The sequence below is a fragment of the Micrasema longulum genome, unplaced genomic scaffold (genome assembly GCF_059751315.1).
Source record: "Micrasema longulum isolate JH-2025_06_02 unplaced genomic scaffold, ASM5975131v1 h1tg002037l, whole genome shotgun sequence".
Taxonomy (NCBI): Eukaryota; Metazoa; Arthropoda; class Insecta; order Trichoptera; family Brachycentridae; genus Micrasema; species Micrasema longulum.
In genome coordinates this window covers 60,567-87,410 of record NW_028279205.1, presented here as the reverse complement: position 1 = coordinate 87,410, position 26,844 = coordinate 60,567, and the positions used below count along the sequence as shown (strand labels likewise).

The 26,844-nt window shown below is 35.5% G+C and overlaps 2 protein-coding genes across 5 annotated transcripts in view; both read left to right on the top strand.

Moving 5' to 3' along the window:
• Window positions 1-504: 504 nt before the first annotated feature.
• On the top strand, window positions 505-21,677 carry LOC148273219 (uncharacterized). 4 transcript variants are annotated; one of them, XM_088238997.1, is made up of 12 exons: window positions 505-722; window positions 4,209-4,309; window positions 5,435-5,729; window positions 10,091-10,301; window positions 11,269-11,530; window positions 13,014-13,120; window positions 14,255-14,567; window positions 15,586-15,666; window positions 16,454-16,570; window positions 17,685-17,836; window positions 19,268-19,490; window positions 21,333-21,677. In XM_088238997.1, the coding sequence occupies exons 1-12, from the start codon at window positions 551-553 to the stop codon at window positions 21,531-21,533; spliced, it is 2,235 nt and encodes a 744-aa protein (XP_088095123.1). In that variant the 5' UTR covers window positions 505-550; the 3' UTR covers window positions 21,534-21,677. The 4 variants fall into 4 exon arrangements, with proteins under 4 accessions (XP_088095123.1, XP_088095124.1, XP_088095125.1 ...); XM_088238998.1 differs by lacking the exon at window positions 15,586-15,666 and having other exon boundaries at window positions 506-722; XM_088238999.1 differs by lacking the exons at window positions 505-722; window positions 4,209-4,309; window positions 5,435-5,729 and adding an exon at window positions 9,180-9,659.
• Window positions 21,678-23,928: 2,251 nt separating this feature from the next.
• The window catches only part of Cap-G (Chromosome associated protein G), a 37,296-nt gene continuing 34,380 nt past the window's right edge, over window positions 23,929-26,844 (top strand). The window contains exons 1-2 of the mRNA XM_088239001.1: window positions 23,929-24,272; window positions 26,182-26,352. Of these exons, the coding sequence (XP_088095127.1) occupies window positions 24,108-24,272; window positions 26,182-26,352 (336 nt within the window). The 5' untranslated portion in view covers window positions 23,929-24,107. The remainder of the gene's footprint in view (window positions 24,273-26,181; window positions 26,353-26,844) is intronic.

The window sequence follows — 26,844 nt, the reverse complement described above, 5'->3', positions numbered from 1 at the left end:
TGACGTTTGTGAAGTTTAGCTGAAACCTTTTATCATGTGGGCGAGATTCATCCGGCTGAACCAATTCGCCTACTAGGCAACGCCTGAAAACAATTTTCCAATTTTTAATTTTTCATGATAAAGGTTTCAGCTCTTTCACTTTACAAAAGTCAACAGATGGAAGAGTTGAGGAAATGTGGATGTTCAAACATAATGGTGAATATTACACAGTGTGTAAAGTAGCCACTTAAATCAGCCAATGACAGGTCATAAGACCTTTTAATACCTAGACTCCCATATTCCCTTCTTAAAAATGTTTTCCCTTTCTGTTGCAATAAATTGAAAATCATCATGTTTGATTTTACAAGTTAATACTTATTTGACGTCTAAAATCACTCTCTAGGGGGAAAGAAGATTCAGAATTCCACCCCTGGTAGTAAATATGTATATAACTGCAATAAATTCGTTCCTTTAAAAAAATTGTTCAGATGTTTTTCATTTGCTTTAACCATTTGCTGTGATTTTTCTTTTAATAAACTTGTACGTATTATTTCTCCTTAGGTAGGCAGCGATGCCGGGGGGCCGCGAGACGCTGCGCCCGCCCTGGGTGCGCGAGGCGGGGGCCCCGGGCGCCGCCAAGGACCCGCCGGCGTGGACCCTGCGGAAGCGGACGTCCAACGCGCAGGACACGGAGCCGCCTGCGTCCCTCAACAAGGTTGAGGAGCAACTGGCTTCAGTCAAAGGTGATGCTCCTTTTATAAGCGCAATTAGTGCCTTTTTTTTCAATGTACAATCGGTCTTAGATCATGAGAGGGTTTTTTAAAATTAATTTCTTGAGGAAGAGGCGTCAGCAGGGAGTTGATTATAAAAGCTATCTTCATTTGTATGTATCGAGACGAAAAACTTAACTATACCTTGGTATTACGAAGCCGGCTCTACCGACATGTCGATACGTGTTTTCGGGAAGATATGGATACCGATGAAAAAAAATAATGAAAATATTCATTTTTCATAGTGGCAACATTTCGGAAGCCCTCGCGGCGCATGCGTATTATGTCACCTCAGACGTCAAATGATTTGACAAATGCGTTGAAACAACCTTGAATTTTGAAAGCTTAACCGTTATAAGTGGTGATGTCAGTGCTTTCTTGACCGCTAAACTTTACTCCGCGTTTAATGTCAAACTAAAAAGGACGTATTTCTGTTTCGTATTTTGAATAGGCCTATATTATAAAAAAGAAGACACATCTAAATGATTTAAAATTAGAACTGATCGCAATCGAAGAAAAATTTGATCGCACTAACAAGGTTTTTGTCACTTCATATGTAACTATATCACCATGGTAAAGGTATGGCTTCCGTATATTCCGATTGTAATCGCCCCCCTGGGCCTCGATTATGATGGGAAGATAAGGACGTCATGCCTTCACCATGACGGTATAGTGAAAGATAAATTCTCTCGGGTGATTACAAAGATACACTACAGACCCCTTACTTTCAAGTTTTGTGTAGGTACATCGATATAAAACAAGGGGAAGCGTACGCCACGATACATATATATACGCACTAAAATGACATAGCTTCAGTATGACGTCACAGTTGAAGATAAAATTCTCTCGACCGATTACGAAGATACACTACCGATCCACCCACCATCAAGGTTTGATGTGAGTACATCGGTTTGTACCGACGGGTCTAGAACCCTTCGATACGTTTACATGTATTAAGTGTTAAAAAATTTGTTCCAAATGTTGTTAATTACGATTGATTAAACTTATTAATCGCTCTGAGGTTGACACTTTTTTTCTTAAAAGCCTATTAAAAATATGAGAGAGAAATAAGTATATTTTGAAGTCAAATTAAATTAGGACATAACTGTCTAATATTATAAATTAAGAAACATTTTTATCTCAGAATACCTAACGATGATGGGATTTTTCCGCCTCGCGATTATCACATCTTCGAGATTTGCACTGGTTAAAAAGCCCAGCGCGAATAAAATACAAACTTTGTTGGACAGAATTAAAATCTTTTCACGATATTTCGTTTCGCTTCGTTTCGCCAAGATATCAGACATTGTATGTATTAGGGAAAATACATGTCAAATAAAATCTACTCTTAGGTCAGCATTAATTTGGTTCAGGCAGAGGAAAACTTGTTGAAATCCGGCGCTGCCCAAACACTAGGTTCGGAGATCAGCTCGCCTGGAACCAATTGCCTTTAAACCTGCGAGTCATTGACAGTTCCAGTCAGTTCAGATCCCAGCTGAAATCTCAATTCTTTCGTTTATCATACCCTCAATTTAAATCAGAAAATACAATATGTAACTTTAGCTCAATTGAGATGTAAGTTTACGTATAAAATTGTAAAGCGCCCTTAAGGTGATTTTTCACAAAAATTGCACTATGCAAATCAGCCAAAAGTGCATTTGGATACCTGCATGTTCCCGATAAAGTCAACATGAAAAGAATGAATTAAAAAGGTGTTTTTTTTAACACATATTTCAAAGTCATTTACTGATAAATAAACAGTACCTGTAGCTCAATCACAAATAACTATCGACGTGTTAATAAGCGACGTGATAACAATTTCTCACCACGGTTGTTTATCGTATTAATTTATTTATTTGGAGTTTTTACAGCTATTTAAATATAAAATAAGTTGAAATATATTGACAATACTAGAGCCAATTAAAAAAATCCACTGTTAATCTAATAATATATAATATAAGAAATGTGTGCTACGTTCGTATTTGAAATGTGTATAAGAGAGAAATAGGTAAGAGGTTTGACTATAAAGAAAGTAAAAATAAATATTTAAATTTATTTCAACAGAGAGGAAAAACATTTTTGAGAAGGGAATATGGAAGTCTAGGCATTTACAGGGCTTACGACCTGTCATTGGCTGGTTTAAGTGGCCACTTTACACCCTGTCTAACATTCACCATTCTGCCCATGTTTCTCACCCACGTGATAAAGGTTTCAGCCCTTATACTTCACAAAAGTCAACAGATGGAAGAGTTGAGGAAATGTGGAAGTTCAAACATGAGCCGAATGGTGAATGTTACACAGTGTGTAAAGTGGCCACTTAAACAAACCATGAACATTCCATAAGTACTGTAAATGCCTAGACTTCCATATTCCCTTCTCAAAAACGTTTTCCCTCTCTGTTGAAATACATTTAAGCATGAATAACTTCCTAGGGAAGAAATCCAGCCAGTCTGCAAGCATTTGGACATACTCAAACATTGTTAAAAATATTTTTCATAAGTAATGATATGTTTTGATTGTATTTTTAAAAAGTAAAGTAAGTGTCACACCCTTTTTAAACATTCAAAAATGTTTAATTAAAAATTTAATTGATACATATTGAATGAATAATGTGCAACGAGTCCCATATAACACGGCGGGTAACAACAAGATGCATTTGCGATCACAATGGAACATCCGTGAACACCTAATATTAAATGTCAAAATATTTACATTCCGCCACGTATAATCCTGCTGCGCAATCACATATCTGAATTCCACCGGTGTAAATATGGAAAATATTCCGAAACTGTTATTTTTATTTATTTATTTATTATTTATCATGCCATTTATTGCATTTAGCCGGCAGTCGGCGAGCCAAATGTCAAGAAAAGCAGTCGCCATAGTAATTGTAATTTAATTTTCACTTTTTTGTAATAGATACTCCTTACTATTTTGCAAATGCAATATATTGTATTATTTTTTATAGTAAACACCGATTTTTCGCCAATGAACTGTATTTATTTACGAGGAAAACAAAAAACAAACCGACACGAGCGTTGATTTAGAGATTACACACGCGTTGACTTAGAGATTACACACGCGTTGCCTTACGACTGCGATAACTTAAGCATGTTCATTATTGTTCATTGTGATCGCTTAAATGCTGCGCATGTTTTTAAGCACGTCGATAGTTATTTGTGATTGAGCTACTGGGTTGAAATCATAATGTTTTAACTGACATCGTATCTTAATGTATCAAATGAGCACCATTAAATGCGAAAAAGATGCGGTGTTAAAAGTTTTCTTATATAGTGGCGATATAATATAAAGCATGTGTATTGACTTCACATCACCGTAACGCGCGGATGTTTTTGGCGTAGTGAGACAAGGGTTAAGAAAAAGATTCTGAATCCTAACTGATGACACTTAAATTCAGTACAATAAATTTGATTTATGTTTTTTGTTTTTATTTTACAGCATCTTTGAAAAAACAAGGAACTACAAAGCCCAAAGCTGAAAATGGCGTTGCAGATAAAAATAATGATAGTATCCCAGAAAGAGTCACAGCCAAAGTCAAAGTAAGTCATTTTAATTATAAAAATTTACAATGCAGCATTTTATATATATTACTAGCGGACCCGACAGACGTTGTCTTGCCCGAACGTTTGCTTGCCGTCTATTACCTTGGAAAAAGACTTTTCATTGATAAGCGGTACCTAGATTCTTGTTTGTAATTAAATTCCAAAACTAAAAATTGTTAATATATAAATATTAAATTTAAGTAGGTACCTAGGTACTTGTTTATGGTCGAATTCCAAAACGTAAAATAAATATTTTTTGAAATATGGCATTCTTTTTGCAAACGTCAAACTCCGGTCTTCTCACCAACAGAGGGATGTACTTATGTAGGAATACGATTTTTTAAATGTTTGAATTTGATATTATTTTAGTATCATGTTTATATGGTAGAATTGGCTCTGTACTATAAAGCCATTTTACTGGAATAAAATAAAATAAAATAAATAATTAAAATTACCAAAAATAGTTTTGAATGAATATTCATTCACAGAGAATATTCCGATCACAAAAACGCGTATTACCGGTTTGTCTGTCAAAAACTAACCAGAAACTAATTAAAATGGCCGCAAATTGACAAATGATAAACATGTGTTCCAATTTAGGAAAAAAATAGGCTCTTAAAATTACGTATTTGAATTCAAAATTCAAATATTCCGTGTATTTTTTTATCAAACTTCGCACTTCCACTTGCTTATTTGACCACATTATATGACAAGAATCTTCAGATAGATATGTGAGCGATCTTTCGTTAAGATCAGTTTTTCTCATTAGGCGATAACGCCCCCTTGCGGGCGCTCAAGGCCTTCAGGGGGGCGGTCGAAGGCCCAGAGAAAATTGGGGGGCGTAGGTGCGGTCTAGGTTTGGCGATGGCTGATTTTTAAAAAAGCGAGAAATGGTATTTTCCTGAGATTTCAAAGTAAAATTAATTTCGTTCCTGTTTTTGTTTTATTTATCACGGCTTTTTTACGCCGTGTGCCTTATTTGTAGCAATCAAGTCATAAACTTAATGATATATACAAACTCATTCAGTTTTATATTGACAAATCTGCGAAAAAGTTCTGCCCCAAATGTCTCACTTTAAAAAAAAAACAAATTTTATAAATAATTTTTAAATGTGGTTTCAGGAATTACCTTCCAAAGAAAAGAAAGCAGAACCAGAGACTAAACTCAAGAAAGCAGTAGAAGTAGCGCCGAAGGAAACAGTCTCACTAAAAAAGCCCCCAATAGTCAAAGCTCCGTCCAAAGACGACGTGGCAGCCAGAAAACCGCCGATGCTACAGCGCCAAGCATCTAAAGATGAAGGAGGAGTCAAGAAGTGGAGGGACCCCCTCATGGAGAAAGTGAAGGAAAAAATTGACAACACATTGGCCAATGAGATACCCAAAGGACACACGCTTACGAAGAATGAAAGTTTAAGAAGTACGTAAAATAAGTAGCAAAATGAAAAGACTTTTTTTTTTACCACAGAATATTTATTTAATTACCGGTAGGTTTCGAAGCTACTCAAGCTTCCTTATCAAGGTATAATATCTGTACCTTGGAGGAAAAATCACGGGAGTCCAGTTTTTGCAGTTTAGAAGTTTAAAATGCAGGAATCATCGCAATAAGATATTTTATATGTGAATAAAACACCGAAGCCCATTTTCATCATTTTTAAGTTGAAATACACGGTTTTTCAGGGCCAGACCGCGAAACTTCAGAGAAACATTCCTAACGGTAAGCTTTAAAAAAGTCATAATGAAAATTTTCCAAAAAGTAATTTAAAAAATTAATTATTATCTCAAAATGGAGTAAATCCTTAATTTCTCGGACTAGTATCTGTTAACGAAATGGCGGACTGTAAATGAAAATCGAAATTTCATTCAGTTTTGTGAATTGGGAAATATTTGAGAAAGGAATCGGTACATGGAGTGGATACCTACCTTTAATTTATATATATATTTTTTTTTTAAAAGAAATATTTGCGTTCTTATGATTTACCCAAATATTTAATTTTGAGGGCCATTTTCAACGAGTTGTAAATAACTCACTATTAGAAAATGGAATCGAGTTGGGGTAGAGTGGGATTCGAACCACGGACCTTTGGTCCGTGAGTCCGAGCCACTAGCCACAGGACCACAACCCTGAATGTTCTTCAATTTCTGGCACTGGATCACAAATGAACTTTAATATAACAATGTTTTCCTCGACGCGCGACGATTCTAACCACTATTTATCCGATTTTATGTCAAGTCAAAAATGTTGTTTTGTTTTTGTTCTAAACCGAAACTTCTAATTTTGAATATCTTCTTTCTTGATGTTAGGTAGGTACCATAAGGATGGGTCAAAGGAAGGATGGGAACGAAAGGTAATCGGCTAGGAATAATATCGATAGATGCTGTTATTTACTTAACAGTATCCCTTTCGCAAACCCCTACCCCTCCTAAAAAAATTAAGATAAAAAACGTATTTGACTAACGAAGCGATACGCACCAGTGCCTCGATTATGAACGCTATCTTCATCTGTATATATCGAGACGGTATACTTAACTTCTGTACTATCTGTATCTTACCTCGGTATGTTCTACCTACTTGTCATATCGACATCATATGATCGAAACAAGCCAATGGAATGACCGCAAATAATAAGTCCGCGTTCCTTACGTCATTAACATTAAAAATAATTCTCATTTATATTTTAAATAGGCTTCTGTAATAAAAAGTGCTCACTTCAAAGCGATTATAATCTCCAATAAATCCCAATTCAAGCGAAAAATGCTCGCTTGAACATGAATTTCGCATGACTTTTGGAAATCACCTAAACGGTACGCTTAATGATCGTCTGTATGTATCTCGACACTCGTGGGGTATTACTGATCTTGCCTTGGCAGTTTTAGGTGATTGGTCAAAAATATACCCGAAGCGTACGTACTTATGGACGATATAACAGCAATAGTAAAATATCAATTCAATCATTTTAAAGGTTATGATGATAATGCGATGGCCCGTCGTTACTAAACGCATTGTATAAAATAATATCGATAAAGATTTTGGTAAATTCTAGCAATATTGCTGCAACTAAAGCGATGATTCTACGTTACAATATGTGTTGTGGTGATTGCATCTTGTATCGATTTCAAATATTTATGCCCCATGCCAAGTTGAGTTGTGATTTTCGGCAATAGTTGCAAGCGATGAGGCATCTCATATTGACGGTCTGTGAAGTTAATGATTCATCAATATTTTCTCTTCGAATTCCAAGCCAAGAGTTCGGGCGCTTTGCTAACGATGAGTATCTATAGGGCACGACCGCCGGAAAACTGTCTCGGTGAGGTTCAATGAAGAATTCTGCGTACTCTAAAAATAAGCGGTGTTTTTGTCGAACTCGAAATAGACGTAAATATGAAAACTATTTTCTGACCGCGTGTTAGACGGGAATATCTCGAGAAAAAATAAGGAACTTGGAAGAACAATGATGAAAATTAGCCTCATAGCCCATAAAATAATTTTAAAACGTCAGTAAGCCATCTGAACGATAATGACGTGAACATGAGTTTAACATCGATCAGCGATGCTTTAAAAAGTAGTTGCGAATAGTCGATTTTTTATTGCTGAGTTTGTAAAACTGACACACTTAATTATGAAATAAGTGTACTTAATTTTTGACATTTAGTATCTCTCTTCAATCCGTGCCTCGTGTCTGAGTATGGTGATTACGCCTGACTCCAGGCATGGTTCATCTGTGGACAGTCTCCCTCAATCTGGGACGGTATTCTGCTCTTCTGTAGGCATTTGTCAGTGATAATTCTGATTCAATGATTAAGCCGCTCGTTTTTGTCGGTTAACGTCCACGCGGCCTTGTCTCTTCGACACTTCCCATGAGAATAGTTTTCTCTAAACTATCAGAGTTCCAGATAGATATATGTACAAAGAACTGCAGGACTATTTTCTCGCGCATAGATGTTTTTAATATAGTTTAGTGCATTTAGTAACTTTTAAAGACTGTGCTAAAAAAATCTCTCTGGAGACGATGCTGTAACGTCATGTTACATCAAGCAAAAGACGAGATATTTCGATTTCGATATATTTCCTGAACCGTGATGTGATTTCTTGATTCATGATACAACTTGGAAGCCTGGAAGAATGACTAGAGAGGTGCCACCGTTTTGTAGCAACAATTCACGGACAGTGTATACTTGTAATGCCGTATTAAGCAGACTTCATGACCTCGGCAATAGTTATTCCCACGTATCTGACATATTTAGTGTAGGGTATTGTTCCTATAGAACAAACCTTTTGAACGTTTTCAAAGCTGGTGAATGGTAATAATATTGATTTATTTATGCATTTCATAGAATACACAATTTTTTGTTCACTTTGCCCAGCTGTATAAACAGTAATTATGATTTTCTTGTTATATTACTTTAAAATATTTTATTATTTCATTTGTTCTTTACATTTATACTTGAATTGTTTAAACTTTCTACTGAATATGTTGTATAATTTTTAGGTTAATTTTTTTTAAAAAATCTTGTATAATTTTTTTATAAATGTTCTTAAAAAAAAATATTAAGCCAAATATAAGTATTATGATTGTTTGTAAAAGGCAGATTTGCCGTTTATGTTAATAAAATAAAATAAATAAATAATGTGCTAGATGGATGCCAGTTCAGCTAAACAAACACAGAATGAATATCGAACCTTTAATCACATGGCCCGATATGACATTCAATCAAATGTTAAGTACTAATATAATACGTACATCGTGCGTATTTTCCCAAAACGATGATAAATCTGAACCTCTCGAATGGCTAGGCATTTATAGTAGAATGTTTGAAAAAAATTAAATCCGACTTTGAAGATGAAACTCCCCGTCTGCGATCGTTCAATACCTCGTCCATTGTCAGTTCGCGAAAAAGAACGCTTCGGTGGTACGAAAATAAACACAGTGAGCGGCGAAAGCTCAACAAGACCGCACATCGGCGGTACTCTCCGAGCAGTTGACCCAGTGATCCAGTGACAGCTATCAGACCTGGAAAATTCTCGAGATCGCCGAGAGCCGAGTTGGAATCCTAGCAATTTGGAAGATCTGACGCCGTTCGAGCCGACAGAGAGTAGACGACGGAAAAAAACGAAAGCCAAGTTGTTGGCACAGTGATCGATAAATGTCCAAGTGAAAAAGGACCTACGCAAAACTTGACCCAAGAAAGAGAATGACATTATAACAAAGAATATCAGTGTTTCGAAATGTGTTTGCGGTAAATCCTAATAATATGACATAACAGAAGTCTTGTGTTGATTTAAAATTTTTATTTTGAAAGCGTAAAACACTCAAGATGGACGAAGAAGAAGAAGTAAATTTGTTCAAAGGTTTGTATTTGCTTGAAATTTATGAATTTCCAAGCTGGATTATACTGAAAAATTCTTTCTAAGTTTTGGTTTGGGGAGATTTTCGATTGATTGTATTATATAATGCATTTTTTTATAAAAACATGACGAAATTGGGATGAAAAATCGATGCACACATCTTCTAATTTAATCAGTAGAACCAAATAACGGTTATGTCACCCTGCTTATAACTTAAGTAGAGGATTGAAAATGTGTTTCCGTAAAGTTGCATATCAAACAAGCTATAGATCAGGGTGTGCGTATTATTTGTTTCATCGTTTTCATTTATTCGAAAGAAATTACGTCAGAGAATGATGTTTTTTTCTAAAATTTTCGCTGTTCCTGTTGACTATATGTAATCCCACGAATTGTGGAAAATATTGAACTAAGCTTGGTTGAACATTTAATTTCAGGCTTACTGAAACCGGTGCCACCACCGATGCCTCCCCCACTGCCACCAAAGATGCCCCCGCCACCAGAATTCAAGAAACCGCCTCCATCGCAAGAGAAAATAAAGAAAATAGAGTCCCTCAAGTCAAGACCGAGGCGCCGTCCTGACTGGAGCGACATGATGAAGGAGGTGGAGTCCGGAAGGAAGTTGAAACACGTAGACTGCAACGACAGGTAGATAAATGCTAACCCTCGTGGTTTTTACTGATAGAATTCGAAATATATCATTTCCCTTTCCGCATCCAGTGATGCGTAGGATACTACATTGGCAAACCAAACGCAGCGTAGTTGAATCACCTGTTACATGAAGGCAAGGTGATCAGTCTTACGCTTTAGATGCAAGTTCAGAATCAGTAGAATATTGCGGTTCAAAACACTTAAATCAATATTTCACGTCCGCCCTGCCAGCAATCAAACCTAGAACAGCATCAATATTGTATTAAATGGTGGCAGTAAATATAATACAATCTATGTAACAAGATAAAAAAGCATCTACAGGGCTTATTACCTGTCAATGGCTGGTTTAAGAGGCCACTCTACACACTGTGTAACATTCATCATTCTGCCCATATTTGAACCTCTATATTCCTTTATCTGTTGATGTTTGTGAAGTTAAAGAGCTGAAACCTTTATTTATGCGGGTGAGATTCATGTAATTGAATTATTTCATAGTATATTTCACAGTATATAGTTCTCTCTTTGGTTTCAATTCTCCAAGATGGATTGGTTTGCAGCAAAACTTTGCATCTCCTCTGCCGCTTCGGTCTGTACTGTGCGGCCCTCTTTAGGTTTTCATACTATATGACATGCAGCTTATATCTTCGCAAAAATCGGCGAAGGCGCCCCCTGAAATTCGTCCCGTCAGACATCCCCTCTATAACCTCATGTAGGAGACCCTACATGTCCAATCCATCTAGCGCGTCTTTTGAAGATGGTTTTAAGCAGGAACTTCCTCTCACGATTCTACTAAGAACCTCGTTATTCGTGACGCAGTCTCTCCAAGGAATTCCCAGAATTCTTCTATAGAACCGCATCTCGAACGCCTCTAGAGTCTTCTTATCTATTTCGGATAGGCATCATGTCTCGCAGCCGTACACCAAGACCATAAATTTCTACTAATCATTAATATTTTTTCTTTCAGATCTAGTCCTATTATATCAAAATCCAGCATGGTCAAAGCCAAGGGTCAGTATGTTTACGAATCAGAAAAAGGAAATATGGTCAATCAATTACTCAAACAGATTAATACAGGAGTTAAACTTAAGTCTGTAAAGACAAACGACAGAAGTAAACCAAATCTAGATGGACTTAGGAAATTCAGGAGACAACTAACTGTGGAAGAGCAGTTACAAAAATCCATGTCACAGGCGAACCTGGCAGAAAGTATTGCAGGAGCCAAAGAAGTAAGTTATATTATTATATACATAGGGGAGGGTGGGGCATGATGGGGTAGTGGGGCAAGATGGGGCCCTGCGATAAAAGCCGAAATCTGCTGAGTAGCTCCGAGCACATTACGCCGTTTGATGCTCTCCTTAGACCCCCCACCAATGATGCAATTGCAACGGACATGTGTGCACGCTCCGATACGCAACGATACTAAACGTGTTTTTTGCCAATTTTATGTTATTTTATCGAGTTTTCCTGCTTGTGACATAAAAGGAAGCATATCGTGATTTTAACTGGCTGATGGTCGCTTTACAAGCTCAAAGTATTGTCAATTACAGCAAGTTCATCAATTATTTCCAGAAATTGTATTTCGTAAACAATAAGCGTTGTTAACAAGCATAGTAAAAGGGGCAAGACAGGGTATCGGTACCCCATCTTACCTCATTGCTTGAACACAATGTAGTAACAGTTTTTATTTTCTTTGTGTAAGCAGAATATGGTCCGAAACTACGTTAGAAAGACCAAGAGGGGGAGTTGGTCAAAGTAATGCATGAATCGAGATATAGAAGACATTTTAGAAGGGAGAAAAGGATATAAACTAGCTGCAAGATTTTATTCAATTCCTCAAACTACTTTGGAGCGAAAAGTTATGTTGGCCAGGCAAAATAATAACAGGATAGATAAGGTGAAGGTTCATTTGGGTCCTAAACATACAGTTTTTAATGAAAATGAAGTAGCCATCGAAACGATCAAGACGTTACTCTTCTTCCATAAATGATAAAGATGATACAGAGTGCCTGTTTTGTAGAGGGTCATACGTTGAGTCAAATAAAGGCTGGATAGCGTGTCAAATGTGCTAGAGCTGGGCACACTGTTCATGCGCTGGAGTAGACGAAAAAAAACAAGACACCGTCCTTGTCTGTCCTAGTTGCGAACCGCAGTAGGCGGTACCCCATCTTTCCCCACTAGTGGGGCAAGACGGGATAATTACGACTGTTTTTAATTGATTTATTTCACTAGTTTTTTTATCTTATTTTTAGTTTTTTTGTAACACGTTTGTTAGATTAAAGATCAAAGTTAATAAAAATTTTTTTTTAAAAGGATTTATAAAAAGAAACGCGTTTTATCGACGTATTACCTTAAAGGCCTTATCATGCCCCACCCTCCCCTGTTTATAATCATATTAAATGCCAGTACTGATAAAACAAAAGCTAAACACGACAATTTTAAACGGATACAATATACAAAAAACTGCTTAATACAATAAAGATATTTAAACAAACGAAACTTTTCGTGAAACAAAACCTGACCAGTTTCTAAACATGCTTTGGAAAAATTTGCAACTCAGTTAATGACAGCACGACTAATAGTTTAGGATTTCGTTTGTTTATTTAAACATATTTTGCGTCAATTCGTCACCAAAAATCAAAATTTCTTTACAAGACAATTTTACCTGAATATGCGAAACATTTTATAAATAAATATTATTACTATTTTCAGTCTGAAGTCATACCGGTAGAAGAAGAAGAGGCTGACGAAATGGACGATATAGACAAAGTGAGAGATGATTTACAATCAACAAAGCAGTTATTAGCTCTAGAACTAAGGTGAAAACTAAATTGTAGATAAAACAAGTAGACCATAAACTTTAAATAATAACCATATTTAATATTTATATTTATGAGATCTATCAAATCAAATGAACTATTTTCTAACGATTATTTTATCATACCAAAAACAGCAACATTTTGCTTATTCGACGTTTATGGGCAACTTTTTCCTTTAAGGATATTCTTCGTAGCAAATTAATATAGTGTACTAAAGCAAATATGACCCCATCAATTGGAAACAAATTAAGTTTTTTTACGTACAATTTTGTTTAATCTACCCGATTCTTTTCATTGCTGGGGTAATAACTACAGCTAGGTTACTTCAAAATTAACATTTGTGAGTTACCCACTACAAAACACATATTTTATCCTGCTCCATGAATGTTACAAATAGACAAGTCGTGCATTCAAATCGTCACATGATTTTAATGAATCATGTGGCGGGAAAACGAATTCCCCCGTGGGTGCGGGGCGAGAAATAGCGGGGGCGAAGCCCTAGAGCTTCTACGATATAGCGGACTGTATTTTTTATGAATATATATGGTGAATGAATATCTTTGATATGCGGTATGCAATGTCAATCAGTCACAACCCCAACAAATGAAATGGATCAGGAATGGAAGCCACTAACCTGGTTCGTTCTTGATGGAATTTCGGTCCAACTGGTCAATTGCGAGCGGCACCAACGCTAGGACAGGCCCCCGATCTGGAGCTGAACACTGGTGGTTGGTGGAAACAAATGGTGATGCGGCACACGTTTGGCGAAAAAATATACACGACACGAGGTCTTGCTGTGGCGGGTTTTCAAAGGATACTGGAGGTGGGAAGTGAACAGCTGTTGTGGGTAAAAGATATTGAAGTGTAACAATAATCGACAAATGCATACCCACATAATTCGCAACCACCATGGCTTGCCTATTTGTAGCATTCATGGAGGAAGATATAAATATGTGATTTAGTGGGTAACTCACAAATGCTAATTTTGAAGTAGCCTAGATGTAGTAAATACCCCACGAATTTATGTATTGGTATAATCTGCGTTGTCCGAAATCACAGGATACTTCGTTTTAAGCTTGTTTCAAAAATTTCTACTGTGATAATAAGGGGTCTTTTTTCTGTCGTCGTTTTTAGGAACAAGGAGGCGATGCAGCGCGAGAACAAACGGCTGCAATCCAGGATATTAAATATGGAGGCAGAACTGAAGAGTGAAAGAGCCCATGTAAAACAAGAGCAAGCCAAAACTGTGATATCCGTGGTGGACGCATACGACGAGACTTTAGTTACCAGTCTGAAGAGGGAGGTTACCGATACCAAGTCCGTGGCAGATGACCTGCAGAAGAAATACCACAGGGCAGCGGAGGAGCTAGACGAAGCGCAATCAGATTTGGAAGAAATGAAGAGGAAAAATGCAGAACTGGAAAAGAAACTAGAACAAGCATTGAAGGTGAATATACGAAGTCAAAGAATTGTTGCATAGAGCTTACTACTAAAATTTCTTAAATTACACCGCGCCTCATATAAAAAAAACGAAAATAAATAATATTAACATTTTTACATCGTACACTTTTCACCAGGTAACGTCTAGTAAATAAAACTCAGCTGTGCTACCAATATGAATGTTTGATGCGTGTTTTGATAAAAGCGTATTGGCTAAATAAAAATATAAAAACTCAAAACGTGTCGATGATGCTTTTGAGCATTGAAACACGTGTCACTTTAAAATAAAACGCATTAAATAATTTATATTATATTTCCAAATAAACAACGTATGAAAACTAGGCATCTGAACGCAAGTCATTTACAATTGAACGTAGTTATACAGAAAGCAGCCAGCCATAGAAAAGTGAAACTGAGGTAATAGCCATTTTGTGAAAAGAGTGAATTATAAAATCTACACAATATCTTGAATGTTTTTGACTTTAACAAACGATAAACAATGAATACATAAGTTTTTTTTTTATATTACAAACAAGAATCTTATTGTGTATTTGACCAGTTTAAAAGATTTTTAAAGTACCATAAGATTTTTCTAGTTTTGTGGGCGTTTTCTGCAAATTGAGAAATGCCGTTTTTATGATCGACACCTTTTTCCGGAGGTGATTAATACAGTTTTTTTTATATGAAAGCGGTCTGGCTGTTTTTAGCAGAACATAGAATCGACCTTACTGCACCCGATAACATCAATATCTCATTTTTCCGAAATTGTGGACTGGCTGTTTCTGCATAACTACGTTCAATTGTCAGATTCTGCAAAATCAAATGCAAAAGTGGTCTATGGTCAAATAAAATACAAAATTTTTACTAAGAATTAACCAAATACTGACACATATACATCCTTACGTAAGAATATTGAATTTTAAGATTTAAAGCACACATTTTCTACGATATATCAGAGATAACTTGTTTTGCAAATTTAATAATGCTTGTGCAATGGCTTACAATGCTTCTAATAACATTTCCAGGGTGTATACGAAGAGGAAGAAGAACCTCAATCATACTTTCTTCAGAGACACAGTGATTTCCAGAAACAAATGCAAAGTCAGGTTAGGGGAAGAGTGATCATCAAATCACTGTAAATTAAAGAACAATTGAAAACCCACACGATTGAAAAATCCATGATATGATTATTTGAATATTCCCTGCAACTTGCACGTTTGAAGTCCCACATTCCGTATTGTTTTGAACATGTATAGAGCCAAACAGACTATTCTCTGCCGAACAATATTTCAGCCACCATCGCCAGGACCTTCATTTTGTCAAACCGAGGAAATGTTCAACCTTTTCATAATTGTCTGATTGGTATAAAACGAAAAACGATCGCGCCTGTAGTTGCATCGCAGATTCATATAAATTAGAGGCTGAAGAAATGGGCGCTCGGGCGATTTGTCAAAACGCTCAGGTCAGGCGCTCACATAGCATCTCACTCCAGCCAATCTTGCCTGATTGACCCACACTCTTCATTTTCATTTTGTTTGCTGATGTATAAACAAATGTATGTAATCTGACTAACCCGTGTGCATGCGATGTATGATTTTTGTAAATCCTAACAAAAATTTAATGTTAAATTAAAAATACAATGGCGAATTAAAATGAAACTTCGGAAGAAATTTACGTATTATCTTGATGCACGTCAGATCCTGGAATTTCTTGCACCTTCTGAACTATGTGTGTTAAATTATCTTCATCAATTCGTACGTTTTCTAACTAATTTCGATAAACTTCTATTCATTTTGAATAACCAAGAATTATTAATTATTACCATCACCAACGACCGACCAAACCTACATTTATTCTATACTGTAGCTAATTTAAATGATTTTGCAATTGTAGGGCATCAATCCCAATTCAAACCAAGGATCTAGAAGACCAAGCCACGCGCAGAAACAGGCATCGATTCAAGAGTCCAGTCCAGAAGAAGATGAAGAAGAATCCAGTGGAGAGGAAGGGGTAAGACATTTAAGAAACATACGAGGGTTGTGTAAAAAATAAGATTCTCAAAAATTTTTCAGGTTTAAGACATTTTTTATTTGAACTGAAAAATACATCATCGGAAAGCTTAATTTCTTAACTATTTTTCGTTATAATCACCAAATTTTTCAATGCATTTTTGCTGACGACTAATCCACTTTTGGAATCCAGCTTCAAAGAAGTCCGCCGCCAGTCCGTGGAGGAATTTGGTGACCGCTTCCTGCACTCTTTCATCAGTCTCGAAACGTTGTCCACCCAAGTGTTGCTTTAATTTTGGAAACAAGTGGAAGTCACTCGGTGCAAGGGCAGGGCTGTAGGGAGCCTGTTCAACGAGATCCCAACCCAAATTTTCGATCAAATCCTTGGTTTGGCGAGAGACGTGCGGGCGCGCATTGTCGTGGTGCAGTCTAACGCCTTTCATCAGTTTTTCTCTCCGGCGATTTTGGATGGCTCTTCTGAGTTTTTTCAAGGTCTCGCAATTATTTTCCGAATTTATTGTGGTCCCTCGAGTCATAAACTCAACAAGCAGGACGGTCACCAAATTCCTCCACGGATTGGCGGCGGACTTCTTTGAATGCGTTGAAAAATCTGGTGATTATAATGAAAAATAGTTAAGAAATTAAGCTTTCTGATGATGTATTTTTCAGTTCAAATAAAAAATGCCTTAAACCTGTAAAAAATTTGAGAACCTTATTTTATACACAACGCTCGTATAATAGAAGAACAGCAGTCAAAAATAACCTATTTTATTTTATTTTATCGAAATAAACGGCACTTAGTGCCTTTTACATATTAGTTACAAAGTATAAGTAATACAGAGCATTTAAAACAATATTATTAATTAACAAATTAAGATATTCATCAAAACGAAGTACATTCTTTTACTACTGATATTATTGCAAGAGGCTGGAACACTAAAGCCATAGTAATAAATTATAAGTTTTTCCAAATTCATCATCTTATCATGGCACATACTTGTCAATTAGTTTCCAAATATGGAATAATTAAATGGGGATGGGCAAAAGACGCATTGTTTAAGCAAGTCATAATTTAAAAGATTGATTTATATTTTAATAAATAAATTCTTTTGCAGGAAGATGACGAGGAGAAACAGAAGAGAAGAGCGCTGAGGGAGATGAAGTTAATAACAAATAAGATAAAGAACTTCAAAGACAAGAAGGAAAAGGCCCACAAAGAAAGGGCGGCATTGAAGATCCAGCTCAAAAATCAACAGAAAGCTCTCAAGTAAGTTCGGAGAACTAATTGGAACTAAATATACTTAAGGAAACGTGCGTTTCTTATACTTAAGGAAAGCGAAAGCTGCTTCGTGCTGCTGCGGATATCCTAATCACTCTTCTAAACACATCCTGTGGTCTTACCGAACGAAGCTTCTCGCTACTATCCGTGGCCTTGTCATAGGTCCTGTTGGATAAACGCATCTGGTGGCTTTTTAAAAAAAATCAAGGAATTTCAAAAGTTTAGTAAACATTTCGGCGAATTGATAATGTCCAATTAATTTAATCCAAATCAGTGAAGAATTTACTTCCCTTTTTTTTAAAATCCAATGAAGTGCATCTTTTGTACTTCAGGATTACCTTTTTTCATCACAAAGATGCTAAGGCTATCAGATTACAGAGAGCTCATTCGGGCAGCTTTTCTCGTTAAGCAACGAGCAATTTTTCGTGTATGTGGGCGCCGCCAGCAGACTTGTCATCATATAAGGTGTGCGGCATGTGGTGAGCAAGCTGCTCTGCGTAGATAGCCTGCTCGTCTATTTCTAGGACTCGTTCCACTGTCCTGTACTCCAAATTTCTGTTAAATAGGTCCGGTACTGAGATAGGACAATATTGTCCTGTCTTCGTGTGATCGCTACTATAGTTCAGTTGACGAATTTAACAACTGGTCGGATGCTATGAGAAATCAATTAGAAAAATAACGTTTCAGATAAAATGTGCACATGATATTTAGGCGCACCAGCAAACGCTGCGCTAACCAAATTAAAAATCTTAGCTGGTCATAATTTTTATATAGTTTCCTTTTTTTAATGATAAAATCATCTGATTATAATATATCACAGAAGGGACGTAGAATCAAGTTTGCATACATCTTGAGGGTAATATTGCCAAACCGCGAACAATATATTATCATAACATAAATATAAAATAGTTTTGTGTTATGTTTTATCAAAAAAAAAGTTACTGATTTGACTTAAAAAAAAAACAGGTACTTTTATTAGGCAAACATAAAAAAAACATTAAACAAATCATTTGGTAATTAAGTCAAATTAATACAGTTTAATATTATACTAAGGCTTATTAATAGAAAGCTAGGTAAAAAATTCGACTACCCTGGCAATACTTACAAAATGTCCACCTTGTTTTAATTAACAATCTGACAGACGGTAAAATAATCGAATTCTTAAATTATTTTATTTGTGAATTCACTACTTACACTTGAAATGAGATCCCACCCTATTCCCATTTAATCCCAGCAGTATTTTGACACTTAAAAACGACACAACACGGCAATTGCGTACTAAACGACGTCTACAGAGTAACTCATGGGCAAAATGTAAAACTACTAAGTACTTTATGAGAAGTTTTGTCAACTTTAGTTTTATGTGCGTACGCGGTTTCTGGACTTATATAATTATATGGGTAAAATGTATATTTACAGAGCCGAACGCAAGAAGTACAAGGCGCTGAAAAAGGAGGTGGACAAGATGGCTAGCCTGATGAAGGAAACGGACGAAGACGAGGACGCTGAGAACTCTGATGAAGAAGAAGACGAAGAAGAGGAGAAAGAAAAGTCTCCGGAAGAGGCCAGCGAGGAAGAGGAAACTGAATCGGAGTCCGAAGAAGAAACAGAGAGCGAGACTGAAAGCGAAAGTGAAGAAGAGGTAAGAATGCACTGTGTTTCATGATCCTAGTATTAGTACTAGTACTAGGATGATGCCAGTAGCTCAATCACAAATAACTATCGAGGTGCTTAAAAACATGCTAAGCATTTGAGCTATCACAATGAACAATAATGAACATGCTTAAGTTATCGCAGTCATAAATCAACGCGTGTGTCGGTTTGTTTTTTATTTTCCTCATAAATAAAGACAGTTCATAGGTGAAAAATCGGTATTTATTACAAAAAATAATACAATATATTGCATTTGCAAAAAAGTAAGGAGTATCTAATACAAAAAAATGAAAGCTAAATTGGAATTACTATGGCGACTGCTTTTCTTGACATTTGGCTTGCCAACCGCCGGATAAATGCAATGAATAGCGTGATAAATAATGAATAAATACAATATTTGAGTTTGTCCAAATGTTTGTAGACAAAAGACTGGATTTTACCCCCTTGGGAGTCGTTAAGATTGACAAATTACAACAGGAAATGAGAATACCTTAAAGAAGAGAATATGGAAGTCTAGGCATTTACAGGGCTAGCTGGCAAACCAGCCATTGACAGGTCATAAGCCCTGTAAATGCCTAGACTTCCATATTCCCTTCTTTAAGGTATTCTCATTCCCTGTTATAATTTGTTAATAAATAAAAATAGCAGTTTTGAATTATTTTCCATATTTACACCGGTGAAATCCAAATATGTGATTGCGCAGCAGGATTATACGTTGCGAAAAGTAAATATTTTGACTTTTAATATTAGGTTTTCACGAATGTTCGGAAGTACAAAAATTGGAAAACTGTTTTCAGGCGTTGCCTAGTAGGTGAATTGGTTCAGCCGGACGAATCTAACCCACATGATAAAGGTTTCGGCTTTTGTACTTTACAAAAGTCAACAGATGGAAGAGTTGAGGAAATGTGGATGTACAAACATGAGCAGAATGGTGAATGTTACACAGGGTGTAAGTGACCTCTTAAACCGGCCAATGACAGGTCATAATCCCTGGAAATGCCTAGACTTCCATATTCCCTTCTCAAAAATGTTTTTCATCTCTGTTGAAACAAATTTAGATCTGAATAACTCCCTAGGGAGGAAATCCAGCCTGTCTGCAAACATTTGGACACGCTCAAAACATTGTTGGATTTTTTTATTGTTTAGGAGAGAACATAAAAAAATAATTAGTTATGCACTTGGCAACCGATTCCATTAAACCGATTTTGTTGTAAATCTTTTTTGAACTCTTGTGTGGCTGTGATGTCACACTAGTCGACATAGGACACAAGACTGGATATTTCTCTTTTATTTTTTTAAATGATGAACTCGTATTTTTTGTAATCTTCAAGTGTAAAATTAGTAAAGTTAGTATAACTATGCTGATGTTAATACAAAAAAATATATCCTTGCTACGCGAAGAATGAATGTCCGCTAATTCAGCAACACATCTGTATAAGAGAGAGCACAAAGATAGAACTCATAACAAGGAAGACAGAGACGCTGTCCTGTGGCGGGTGTCGTCTAAAACAGATTAAGTCTTCATTCGGTTGATGACAGTGATGGGGGACGCACGCACGTAACATGAGCGGTGTATTTATGAATTTTCATTTAATTTGCAATAACAGGGCTAAATTGTATGTTTATTTGCATAAATTATGGAAAACGAATTATTAAACAGCGTGTCTCCAAGTTTTTTTTTCATAAGTATGAACTTTAGAATATTCCGTCTTTTACTAGTGGTAACACGATGTTACATCAACGCGTGCAAAGGGATTATTTACCAGTCTTTTAAGAGTTAAAAACACAGCCACGTCGTTATGTTAAATGTAAATTGTACATTTTATTTCAGGATGCACCCTTGGAGAAGAAAAAAGAAAATCTCACAAGCAGGGCCAAGAAGCACGAGTCCTCACTGAACGCCCTGAAGAAGGGAAATTATCTGATCATCGCCAATATCGACAGGCTCAAGGATGACGTCATGAAACAGAAGGAAATGTCCGTCAATCTTCAAGAAGACCTGGATTCAGTCCTGGCTGAATTCAATGCATAAAACTAAAACTCAATTTGTATATAAATAGATATAAGTAAACATTTTCTAGAACTTTCTATTGAATTTGTATCTTACGTTCAAATTGCTGTATTACTTAAAAACGGCAAGATTTTTTTGTATTCTCAAATAAACGTAATTACTTTACTCCTTATTGATTTAATTTAGATCCACATATTTTTACTCTCAAGAAATGAAAAGGCATCTTTCTTTTCTTTTCATTTCAAAGTATTATTATTTAAACTAAAAGAAAGCATCCTTGAAAAAAGGGGGCTTGTTATTCAACAACCGAGTGGGCAGTAAGAAAAAATGGTAATGTTTAAACAAATTATTGTAGACAAGGAAAAAAGAAGTTAATATTCAACATTAAAGAGACAGCATATGTAAACTTAAATGTTATTAAATATCTTAATAACATAACATTTAATGTTAATGGTAAAGGTCAGCGCGTTTGCCTACCATGCAAGAGGTCCTGGGTTCGATTTCCGGCATGGTTGATATGAAATATTTATTTAAAAGGGTGTTTTACACTTATTAGATGCGAAACGATATAAGCATTCACAAGAGCTTTGTAGTGTCTATGGGAATATTTCTCAGTACGGATTCAATTTGTTGGAGATGGAAGAAACCAGCACTTACCGTTTTACTGACCTGAGATTGAAGAGAGAGAGATCTGAATATAAATGAACATGCAGAAGTTTAACATTTATACTAGGGGTAAGTTCACAACCTGTGATTGAAATTTAAGATCGGTCTTAAAGGTGATGTCGCTGTCAATAGAAGCTCAGTTTTAGGTTGATTAAGTTTGCGTCTGTTTTATGACATCCAGTTATTGACTGTTTGGATGCGTTGAGATTCTGATTTTTTAAAAATTTTGTATCTTGAGTAGAGCAGTAAAAATAGATTTGTTGATAACAGTGAGAAAGTAACCTGAATTCATTAATAATTTTGGTGTGAAGAGCATAGGACCAAGCACAGAACCTTGTGGGATACCAGATTGAAGAAGGGCAAATAATTAAAAAAATTATCTGCAACTTTAACTGATTTCGTTTGCTCCGAAAGATACGAATGGATCCATGACTTAGTAAGCTCAAAAATTCCAAATGTTACTTCTAATCTTTTAATAATCAATAGTCTTCCAGGATGGCAGGAGCCCATGGGTGTAAAGAGGTGGTAAGTTGGATAAAGGGTCTCCTGAGACATCCGCAGCACGTGTCTAACCTTGGTCCACTGCTGCACCTTCGAAATGTTTGTTATAGAAGGCTGCAGCGTTCGTTCTCGGACTTCAATGCCAATTATTAATTTGATCCATCTTATGCCTAATATTCTTCTTAAGCACTTACTCTCAAAACTCAGAAGTTTGGTAGTTTTAGTAAGGTGCTAGGATTCGCGTTTGCATATAAGAGTACTGGCATTATACAAGAGTTAAATAATTGGCATTTTGTTTTGACCGAAAATATACTAGAGTTCCCGAGACGGGAATATACATGTTTGAAAATTAATATGATCATATTATTCTTACTTCCCTTGTTAACAAGTTTCTGGTTATTTGTGACAACTAAAACTTACAAAATGAGGAAAAAATTCTTAGGAGAGTAAAATGGAAGTCGTATTTACATGACTTTTCGTTGGCTAGTTTAATTGGATAGTAAAATTAAATATATGAAAAACATCAATACAAAAAAACATGAACATTAAATTATCAAAAACGTTATATTTTTGAAAATCTCATCACGGGTAATATGTAATGCCCTTATCAATAGAAAAAACTCTTTGATTTCGTTTTACCGTATTTATGTAGGTACTCATTTCATTTCCAATCGTATTAGTTTAAAAAGTAAGTACCTATGTATATTTTGAATAAGAATTTTTTATTACCTACAAAATTTAAATTTGGAAGGTTAAAAGTGAACGGATGACAGGTGACATTTGAGTAGCAATAATAAAAATTATACGGACTAATAAAAGACTTACCCTTTGAAGACACCGAATATGAATGGAAACAAAATTCACTACACTTTTAGAATTACAAAATAGTATTCACGAAAGCTAATACAAATAGAAGCTTTTGACGAATATTCGGTGAAAAAACAAAACAAACTTTTCACAAAACGTAAACAAACAAGTGTCAAAATACGAGTTAGTGAGCCGCTCTATCGGCTTTAGCTAGAACTAAAAAACATGGGGATCGACTACTAGTAACACTAAACGCTTGTAGGTATAGTAAAAATAATATTTTTGAGAGGGAGAACAAGAAATTCAATGATATGTAAATTAGTCTTCAATTTGCAATGCATTTCTGAAATGAAATTATTTACATTCGAGATGCATTTTAGCTTTTCGTTATTCAACACAAATTTTGTAATGGCAACATTAACATAAAGTTATAAAAAAATATCCTTTGTCTATAGTTCAAAATTCAAAACTTTTAATTTTGTGTTTTGGCGGTTGCGATCTGTCGTGATTACTGTCAGTTCGGGAAGATTATGACAAGATTGTGACAGTTTTGGTGCTGTTTTGTTTAGTTAACACATTCGAAGCGTTAAGTTCGCCGTTGATTTTATAACCGCCATTATAATGAGTACAAGAACTTCAATTAACACGACCACGGCGTCAGAGTTTCCAGAAGCACTTCCCATACAGCGAAACATACCTGAGATTTTTCAAATCTTCCACAATGTGCAATTCAATACAATACAACATAAAAAATACGTAAAAGAGTTGAAGAAGTTATATTTAAAAGTAAGCTGTGTGTTATATTTATTAAACGGTGTGTATTCCTAAGGAAAATGGAGTAACGTTCGTACAATAGTTTCAATAATACTATTGTAATTCGCACATTAAAATATAGCTTGATTAGAATGACAGAGACGACATAACTTTGTAGTTACGTCTAATACCCGTATGCAGAGACAAAACTTAAGGTGAGGAAAGTACATTCTAATCTCATATGCAGAGAATAACCCGAAGGTGAAGACAAAAGAATATACTTACCTCACCTTAAGGTTTGTCTCTGCATACGGGTACAAGCATCTAAGGAGTGATTTATATTGACGTGAAAAATCATTCGTATTTCGCCTGTTAATTTTTTAACACAATGCTTGACACATAAATCCACATTAATATATAAAATCAGCTTTATTTATTTATTTAACTTTTTGTACATAATGTTATTTGTACATTGGCGGGCTTATTGCCAAATGGCAATTTCTTCCAACCAACCAATAAAATAAAAGTTTTATTTTTATAATTCAAGCTACAGAACATATTCAATAGAGAAAAAAAAGATTAAAAAGTTAAAAATATATAAAAATAGAAATAAACGTATTTGTTTATAAATTACCTTAAATCAAAACTATTACTCAATGGGGAAAAGGAAAAAAGCGGAAAGAGGAAAAAGGAAAGGAGGAGAGATTAAGGAAGAGAAAGGAGATGTTTTTTCAGACGTGATTTAAACAGAGATAATGTAGTAACATCTTTGATGGTGGATGGGAGATGATTCCACAGTCGAGCCGCATGGACACTATATGAGTTAGAGAAGAAAGAGGAATTGTGTATGGGTATTAAGAGAGTGCCTTGAGAATGAGAACGGAGAGGTAAACCATGAACTGATAAGCGTTGAAATTTTTCATGCAGGTATATAGGAGCGTTAGGACTATGAAGTACATTGAACAGAAGTAAGAGGGAGTGATAGTCTCTCCGCTGTCTAATTTTGAGCCATTTCAGTTGCCTACGATAATCAGAAATGTGGTCATATTTCCTAAGACCAAAAATGTACCTTTGCATGTATTCTGAAGTCGTTCAAGTTTATCGAGTTGCTCACAGCTTAAATCAGTCATGGAAACATCAGCGTAATCTAGAATGGGTGGTAGTAATGCTTGTACAAGAGTGCATTTAGTACTAATGGGTAAGAATTTTTGCAACCTTCTAAGTGAGTGTAGACTGAAAAATATTTTGCGGCTTAATTCATTAGTATGAGCTCGCCAGCAGAGATGTTCATATGTAAAGTAAACCTAATTTTTAACGACGTTCTTACAAGGTTACATCATTTTGCAAAAACGTTACAGATAGGACTCCCTCATTAGCCCCCTTAGTTGGACCCTGTGCATTGTAATAAAACAATAAATGTTTTTCATAGAATAGAATTCTCTCTTAAAGTACACCGCCAGCACATGTTTCAATAATTTATCCCACTCTGTTCCATTGAAATATTGCGTATTGTATCTCATTCAACTTATTGTTTAATGTACCTAAACTTAAGATAATATTTAGTTTTATATAAATTATCCTTACACTGTATAATATTCATCAGTCTGAAGATGCCCACTAGACAGTGAAAGCGATAATTGGCCGAACAAATAAGTGAAAGTGTACCAAGTATTTTTAAATCGGGTTGTGGTCCTGTGGCTAGTGTCTCGGACTCACGGACCAAAGGTCGGTGGTTCGAATCCCACTCTACCCCAACTCGATTCCATTTTCTAATAGTGAGTTATTTATAACTCGTTGAAAATGGCCCTCAAAATTAAATATTTGGGTAAATCATAAGAATGCAAATATTTCTTTTTTTAAAAAAAATAAATAAATTAATAACTTATATGTGAATATAAGTTATTACATAAATACAGTATTGTTATTATTTGTGTGTTTCCAGATCGATCAAGATGCTTTTCTCGAGAGCTTTACTAATGCTCTTCATTATCTGTTTATATTTGGGGAAGCCAATGGGAACGTCGATAGAGTTATGCAGTTCGTGGCCAATTTTTGCAGCTCACTTTCGTCCGGCGAAGAATTCCTACACTTTATTTTCGGTGTGGTATTTGATGTGAGTAATCGCTACTTCTTTGACTTATTTAATTACTTACATTATGTGGACACAAGTCTACCAGGGGCGAACCGTGTATAGAAGCGATTATGCGCAGCTTACCATTATATTTAAATAACCATAATAATGTTTTACTGTAACTTTATTTACAGAAAAACAAATAAAAAATGACTATTTATTTTAATCATTTACACCGTTTGTATTTTTATCCTAATATAAATAAAGCGCGCCCAGCTCCTGCGGTGAGCCAAGAAACTAGCTGATTATTCCAGCTTATTTTTCCATACAAATAAGTATACTAAATTTTGAATGTCTTAACCCCAGTGCGGGTTTTTTCTCCTAGATTAAACTTGCAGATTACAAAAAATATTTGAAGATTCTTGATTTGGAAAACCGTATTTCAAACAGTATTTCTTCAGGGATATTATTATTTGAGATGGTACTTTTGACATAAGACTAGTATTACTTTCATGCGTCATATTGCAGGACATA